This window comes from Phaseolus vulgaris, chromosome 1 (genome assembly GCF_051622355.1).
Source record: "Phaseolus vulgaris cultivar YP4 chromosome 1, ASM5162235v1, whole genome shotgun sequence".
Taxonomy (NCBI): domain Eukaryota; kingdom Viridiplantae; phylum Streptophyta; class Magnoliopsida; order Fabales; family Fabaceae; genus Phaseolus; species Phaseolus vulgaris.
Genome location: NC_143498.1, coordinates 11,371,391 through 11,379,723, shown reverse-complemented (window position 1 = coordinate 11,379,723; position 8,333 = coordinate 11,371,391). Strand labels below are relative to the sequence as shown.

Here is an 8,333-nt window from a genome sequence, read left to right as displayed (position 1 = left end):
GGGTTTCTATTTAACACAAATGTCTTAATCATTTTCATGCGCGCTCTTTTTTGATGTAACATGAAATAAAAATTAAGCAACCACAACTGTTAATTCATCAATGAAAATCTCAAATTGTTTAAGATTCATACACTCGGCTTAATTAGTCTAATTCCTTATTATTTGTCATTATTTGTTTCAATTAATCATCTTCTTAAGTTTTTCATGTATCACAATTTCAACCATATTTGAATATGGATTCAACACATTTTCTTTTCCAACCCGCGTCAAATTCATTTCATTGTTCTAATATTTAAACACAGAGTATACTTTTTTCTATAATTCAAAATAAATATTGTAGTTCTTAAAATATTATTTAAGAAAAAAGAAAACTAGAAAAACAACTCAACAATTAAATTAAAACTTAAAATAACTTCAACAATAAAAGTAGAACTAAAAATATAAGAAAATTAAAAAAGTGAAAGGAAGTAACAAAATAAACAAACTAAACAATTGAAAAGTATAAGAAAGTTAAACAACTGAAAAGAAATAACTAGAATGATAAAACCATGTTTTTGTTTTGCTTTTAAGATCAATCTTCTCTTCTTAACAATTCATCCAACTTTGTTTTAAATTCCTAATTTATAGTTGTAGATGGTCCTACTTCATGTGTTGGACCTCCCCCCTTGAAAAAAATAGTACATGTCTCCAAGCCATGCTACATAAGCTCCAAACTGATTTAGAGGTATACAGGGTTGGTGATGACTTTCTACAACAATTGCACTGCGTTGTCAGAAGTAATAATTTGTCCCTAAGGACGGATATTGATCCCACAAGGAACATTGAATTATCAAGTACAACTAAAATTAAAGTGTGTTGAAAATGGTTGTGGGAACATTAAATTATTCCCACAAGGAATATAAAATAGAACAATTAAAAGTGTGTTGAAAATGGTTGTGTTGACGATGATCAATAAGAAAACAAACAAAGAATTGGTTGCTTCAAGTTGGAAAAATATGGATTAGGTTTCATTTGTCTCACTCTTATGTATTTTGATTAGCATGTTAACATTATGTTCTTTGATTGAAATTGATGTCCGTATACAAGTCATTTAGATCAATTCCTCACATATAAAATTCTTTAAAATGTTCCCTAAATATGGATCTCTTGCATAATTATAAGAACAACTTAGAATCAACTTCAGACGTTAATAGCAATTAACATTTCAAGTCTATTCCTAACACTCAAATATGTTAAGTATATTTGTTTAGGTCAGAACCCTAAAAATACTTCACAGTCAGATTTAAGATCCTCAAACATGTCACAAATATTTAAAACAAAAACAAAAAATACCAATAATCAATCAAGAACAAAATATTATATCATAATTAAATATCACCTCAATACATAAGGGTTTGAACATATTACTCTCAATCCTAAAGGGTAGAATTAGCCACGCATACTTCTAGCACCTTTCATTCTTTCAATTGGTTAAAATTCACTCAATGGCGGTTTCCTCTCAATCTGGCACACTACGGTTGTGCCTATAGCCCCTTATTTAACCTAATTTCCTAGGGTTATGTGACTTCCTGCATTGCGCTTTGGGCTTGTTCATAAAAACATAAAATTAGCCCAATTAGATTGCTTTGTTTTAGTGGAATCCATCTTGGTGTAAGGTGAGACTGAATGTAACTCTTATTGAGTGAACATATATAAAATTGTGTGTGCCTTTCTCCTTAATCACTACTTTTAAAACTGAAATCTGAAAATTTGTGATGAAATAAATTTGTTGTTTCATAATTGAATTTGTTGTTTCTATCTGCATTAGTGGTCTGAATCATATTATGTTTTCAAGTTTTTGATAAGATTTTAATCAAACTTAAAACTCAAGAAGGAATTCTTAATCTTTGACATATTTACTCTTAAAATTAGTCACTTTTAATCAATCTTGATTTAGGAACTATTTTAGAAATCATCATACCAAATAATTTTTAAAAGGAAAGTGTTTACCAATTTAAATTGATTTGTTCTTAAAATAAACATAAACTTAGTCTATTTGAAAATCTGACCAAATAAAAATAATCATTGACTCCCCAACTTCCGCCAAATAAAAATAATCATTGACTCCCCAACTTCCGCAAGATGTTATAAAATTTTGAAATAGATAAGATATGAAGGAAGAAAAGTAGAGAAAAAAAATATTTGAGAGAGAAGGAACATAAACTACAATTTTACTATTTATTAATTAATTAAATTATTGGACATATGGACTCTCCGAGTTAGTTAAAAATTAAAAAGGAGAGTTAATAATCCTATAAAATAAACTAATAGTATGGAAAAATGACACTAAATTGTAAATAAAATCATTAATTTTGTGATAATATTTAAAAATTAGGATGATTGAGAATGTATATATTTGTTATGATGTGAGTGTATCAAAATTGAATGTATAGAATAAAATGAAATTTTATTAAATAATAAAAATTATTACGGGTATTCTTTTTAATAATTTAATGACAAAATAAGGATAAGAAAAAATTAGGAAATGAAATTGGAAACGTGTACATGGGTTGGTGGGCTTGGTTACATGGTCAAAAAAGAAAACCGAGAGAATATTTGGCCAAACACTGCTGATACCTTAAATAAAGTTATAATCTATTTTGCATTTCATCTGCTTCTCTTCACACAGAACACAATGAACACCGTGACTTTGCCCAACTCATCCACCAAAATTTGCTCTATTGCTGCAGGGGAAGCACATACTCTTATTCTTACTGGTGATCGTCTAACTACCTCTTTTCTTTCAACAATTCCTTTGCTCTTGCGACCCGTACGAATCATGCGCATAACCATTTCTGTAACATATTGCAGTTTCTATGAAATTATCGCAGACTTATTTGCGAGCGATAAGGAAATTTAAATTTATTTATATGATTTTGGTTTGCAGGGGATGGACGTGTTTATTCTTGGGGAAGAGGAATACTGGGGCGGCTTGGTGGAGGTTCTGAGCACGACCACCATCTTCCCGTTCAACTCAGGTTTGGATCAGAAGAACGCAGCGTCAGAATAGTGGGAATTGCCGCCGGTGCTTATCATAGCCTTGCCGTAGCAGGTTCTGTTACTTAATATTTATTGATTTTCTTCTCAAACTTATATTTTCTGATTCTTTTTATTAAAAAATTGTTAAAATGATTTTTTATCAATTTTATTTACGTGATAAATAAATTTTTAATATAAACTAATATATTAAAATATTTTATTGATTCAAATATCATAATATTGTAATATAATATATTCTAAAAAAATCGTTTCTTATATACTAAGAACTTATTTGAATAATTCTTTTACTATAACTACTATTCAGAGATCTAAAATTATGAAAATAATAATAATTTTACTTAATACTACGAAAAATATATTTAACAAATATATAATATAATATAATTGTGTTTGAGCAAATTTTGATTTTGATATTTAAAATATTTTTCTTTTATTTTAATTTTTCTAAAATATGAAATTATAATTTTTGGTCCCTAGAGCTTATTTTGAGTTAATTAAATAAAATGGAATCTTCAAAAAAAAAAAAATGTACCAAATGTTGATATTGTCGAGTATTATATGAAAATAAGTAATTTGACCTTTTAATAATCCAAGTTATTAACGAGTATAATTTATAGTAGGGATCAAATGCAAAATTTCAAATCTTAGAGATATAAAAGTTAAAAAAAAAATGTAAGAACTAAAATCAAAATTTACTAATTTAGTATAAATAAAATTAGGATTTCTAGCAGAGTATAATACATGTTTTAAATATACTAAAATTATATTTATATATATAACATGTATAATACATTAAAATATTTGTTCAATTAACTAGAAATGCAAAAAAGATATTTGATCCATTATATCAAGTTTTATGTGATATCTCAATTATAGATTAATGAGAAATGAGGATTTGTACACTTTAAAATTGATATAGATTCACTCATATACGTAACAAGTTTATACAAAATACATCACATCAATATTTACTAACTAGTGTTTTACAATAATAATCCTTATAATTAACTTTAATATTAGCGGTCACATTATTGACACTAGCAATATTTGGCACTAACTTAATTGAGGGATTAGTCAAAATAGAGCAAATTGTGCTAATCCATCTTAAATTCATCTAGCATTAATTCCTTAAGATTTTTTTTAATGAATTTTAATATCATTCATTAATGATGTAGTTGTTTCGTAGACATGTTGTCCTAGCTAAACGTATCATGAAGTATATTATTTTTTTAAAAGTTTTAAAATTTATAAGGATTTAATATCATTTTAAAGAAGTATAGAAAGTAAAGTCAAAATTTGATATATTTATATGGACTAACAATTATGATAAACTCGTTAAAAAAATTAGTAAACTTAATTAGTTAGTATTTACTAGACAGAGTGAAAAATAAATAAAAAACTTGTTCTTGTAAAATTTTCAAGTTCATGTATGGTGTATACTTTAAATTTTGTTCGTCTTATTTTAAACACGCTTGATGTGTTAATTATACACCTTTTTTTAGAGTTTGCCTAATTTTTAAGTCACGAGGAAAAGAAAAACATTAAAAATCATTGAAAATATTTGAGATTCGTGTGTAAGTTTTGATGATCTAATGTGGGGTAGAATTTGCATTCTCTTGTTTATCTTGTTGTTATTTTTTATCGAAAATTTAGAAACAGCTTATAAGTAAAAATATTATTTTAATGTAAATCTTATTTTCATCCATTATTAAATTAAAAGAGTATTTATATAAATAGTTTTCTTTAATTTTAAATAACTTATATATATAATTGAATTCTTATCTCATTTTCACTTTACTAGAGTGAATACAAGTTACTCATATATAGAGGATAATAAAATGGTACATTGTTGGCTATTAGAGGATTTACCTATAGCTAAATAATCTACATTTACTAATGAATTCTAATTGCTCATATATAAGGGACAATAAAAAGACATATTGTTGGCCATTAGACAACCTAGCTAGCTAGACGATCTACACCTCAAGATGATCTACACATGTAGATAAAGAGATTAAGACATCATCTATCAATATGAATAATAAATTACCACTCAAACCAAAAAATAAAATTTCAAAATTACTATCAAGTTAAAAGTTATGTATTGTATTACCCAGTTAAGTTTGTTCCAACATAATTATTTTATATTATTATATTGTTATTTTTTTACTATAAAATACATAATTCACATATATATATAATCTATTTGAATATTTCAATTTTAAAATAGACTGAATTTTATTTTACATAATTTGCAAACCAATAGAGTTGAATAAAAATGATTATATTAAGTCAAATTCATGTGTTATAATACTATATTAAGTGTTTTTCTTAATACATGCTCATATGCTATCATAATATTGTAAAATTTGTAGTATAAATAAAATATATAATGTATCATATTAATGGGTGAGTTTTCTATGCAATTGTAAAATTGAGTGAATTTTATCATAATTATTTCTTTAAATATATAAAAGGTTAACTTATAAGAATAAGTTGACATTCATTTAAGTCATATATGGTTAGTGTTGGTTTCATACTAATGATTTATGGTTTGAAATAGTTCTAGGTGTTTTTTAGAAAAAATATTATTTATACAACAATTTTTATGAGAATATATTACAAAGAGGCAAGAAAGAGAGAGAAGATATAACTAAGGCTAAAGGAGAGAGATATTGAAAGGAAAAAGTATTGTTGTATGAATATTGCAACTATTTTTTTTTAATGTTTTAGGTTCTTCTTTTGCATCTTTCTTTCATATGTGTCATTTCAATACATTGATGAAAACATAGTTTAAAACTAAGTTTGATAAAGATGATACATGTGCTATAGTTTCTTTAAATTTTAAAGAGAAGTAGATTTTAAGTCTATTCAATTTTATAAATCTCGTTTATAAGACAAGATGAGATCTACATTTCATTTATATAATATAAAATATTTTATTTCTTGTTAAAGTGGGATATTCAATATTTTTTAAACATTAATAAGAAAGAAGTTAATTTCTTTTGTGATGATGGGACACATACTTATACCTAAGATGTTTATTTATAATTAAAAATGAATATTGTGTGCATTATGTGATTTTTTTTTACGACTTGTTTGATAAATGGATAAGAAACGACATATGATGTATTCAAAATTGAAATCTGGTAAAATAAAATGAATGGCTATGTAATGCAAACTTAGGACAATACAAAGAAAATGAAATTTAAATGTTTTTTCTCCTATTTAATTGTTTATACTACTTGTGTTTGACAGATGATGGATCTGTTTGGTGTTGGGGCTACAATATATGTATCCTTAATATTCTTAGTCTTTTGGCGAAATTAAATCACATAAATTCTTTGTGTATTTGTTATTTGTTATAATAATATTGAACTGATTTATCTAGTTTATCAACATCCTTGACTATTATATGGATGACCAACTTGGTATCAATGGAGAGGACTTCCATGGTGAAAAACATAAGGATGTTGATTATTCTATAGTGCCCTGCTTATTAAATAAGTTTCTCGACTTGCACCCTCCTATTTCTTCATCAACGTCAACTATTTCAGAAGCAGGAGATGAGTCATCATTAAAGGTAAATATATGAAGATTGGTGATTACATAAAACACTATTTTTTATTCGTGTTCGCTTATTGATATTTTTAAGTTTTGTTATTTTTTAGTCCCTTACAATAGGGTGTTGGATGAGTGTTGAAACTATACTGGGTGTCAATTTATCTTTAAGAAATATGAATTTCCCTTTTGCATTTATTTATAAACAAAAAGCAAGTCAAGGTGTGTGTCTCACTAGTTATATATGTATTTTAAACTATTTCACAGATAACTGTTGTCAAAGCAGGAGGAATGATGTCTATGTGTATTGATAATCTTGGTGCCCTATGGATGTGGGGAAATTGTCCTGGAGAAAACAAAGAAGGTGGCGTCTCTCTTGTAACCAACTTCACTCCCACACCAGTATGGGATTTTCATGGTCACATTGTAGTTCAAGTAGCATGTGGAAAGGAGCATGTTGTGGCTCTCGTTACTGCTGGAGAATCATTCAAGGGTGTGGATGATCTAGTGTGCTATACTTGGGGTAACAACAATCATGGTCAATTAGGTTTGGGGGACAAGGAGAATAGGCCACGACCTGAAGTGGTGAAAACATTTGATTTGGAGTCCCCTTGGGTAATTTATGAGGTAACATGTGGTGCCTTTCACACTGCTTTGCTCACTCGCAACAAGAGTCCTAGTGAGACATTTGGAAGCACATGTTGGACATTTGGCCTTGGGGATAATGGACAACTTGGGCATGGTACAACTTTAAGCAAATTACTTCCTGAACCTGTTAAAGAATTGCCACAAAATGTGCATCTTGTTTCTGTTGACTGTGGCTTGTTTCATACTTGTGTTGTTTCCTTTGATGGGTATGTATGGTCATGGGGAATGGAGAAAGGTCTTGGCTTATGCCCTGATGATAGTAATGGTGGAATACATTCTGGTGATGCTCTTTCTCCCTATCTTATCTCATGCAATCCATATGAGCCCAAATTTCCAAAACCAATTCAAGTTGCATGCGGAGCTGCACACACTGTTATTGTTGCACAAGAGGGATACAAGCTTTGGTCTTGGGGTAGAGGAAGGAGTGGGGTTCTTGGAAATGGTAAGACTATTGATAGTTACACTCCCACCATTGTGTTATGGCCTCCACTGATGAAAGATTTCGAACAAGAGGAATTACATAACTCTGGTGAGCATGATAAAACGGAGAGTGAAGAAGTTAGTGAGACAAATGACAAATTATCTTCAGCATTGAACAAAGTGAAGCTACTTCAAACAAAGTTATCCATAGTGGAAAGATATGCCAGTGTGCTTCATGGTTCTATCTTTGGAGAACCTTTTGATGAACAAAATATTCCTCTTTCGTTGCAAAATTCAGATGCATTTGACATTTCAAAGGAATGGAAGAACATTTTAGAGACATTAGATTGTACAAAGCTAAGTAAGTTGGAAATGCTCTACCAAAATATGCTTGTTGCTGTGAAAGATAAGCTAATGAAAAAAAAGATTAAAGAGATTATAAATGAATATATATCCTCTTCAAATGTAAAGAATGAGTAAGAAGAAAAAAGTAAACCATTATATTCAAAGGATTGTACATACAAAATTAATGTACCCAAATTAATGTTGTGTTTTTATAGCTTAATTATTTATAATAATTTGTATTTTATTTTTTTAATTTACATCACATTTAATTTTATGCCGCAGATGATGGTGCTTTTATTACATGTGTTGGGATATGAAAA

General features: G+C 28.0%; 1 protein-coding gene across 2 annotated transcripts; it reads left to right on the top strand.

Moving 5' to 3' along the window:
* Window positions 1-2,615: 2,615 nt before the first annotated feature.
* Window positions 2,616-8,265, top strand: LOC137813539 (ultraviolet-B receptor UVR8). 2 transcript variants are annotated; one of them, XM_090300227.1, is made up of 5 exons: window positions 2,616-2,756; window positions 2,927-3,091; window positions 6,298-6,333; window positions 6,459-6,622; window positions 6,868-8,241. In XM_090300227.1, the coding sequence occupies exons 1-5, from the start codon at window positions 2,675-2,677 to the stop codon at window positions 8,146-8,148; spliced, it is 1,728 nt and encodes a 575-aa protein (XP_090156353.1). In that variant the 5' UTR covers window positions 2,616-2,674; the 3' UTR covers window positions 8,149-8,241. The 2 variants fall into 2 exon arrangements, with proteins under 2 accessions (XP_090156353.1, XP_090156350.1); XM_090300224.1 differs by lacking the exons at window positions 2,616-2,756; window positions 6,298-6,333 and having other exon boundaries at window positions 3,053-3,091; window positions 6,431-6,622; window positions 6,868-8,265.
* Window positions 8,266-8,333: the final 68 nt, after the last annotated feature.

Bases quoted from the DNA above. Each gene is read 5' to 3' on its own strand.
- LOC137813539 (XM_090300227.1), top strand. From the start codon at position 2,675: ATGAACACCGTGACTTTGCCCAACTCATCCACCAAAATTTGCTCTATT. The intron at 2,757-2,926 runs GTGATCGTCTAA...TTTGGTTTGCAG, and splicing joins ACATACTCTTATTCTTACTG to GGGATGGACGTGTTTATTCT. The intron at 6,623-6,867 runs GTAAATATATGA...ACTATTTCACAG, and splicing joins GAGATGAGTCATCATTAAAG to ATAACTGTTGTCAAAGCAGG.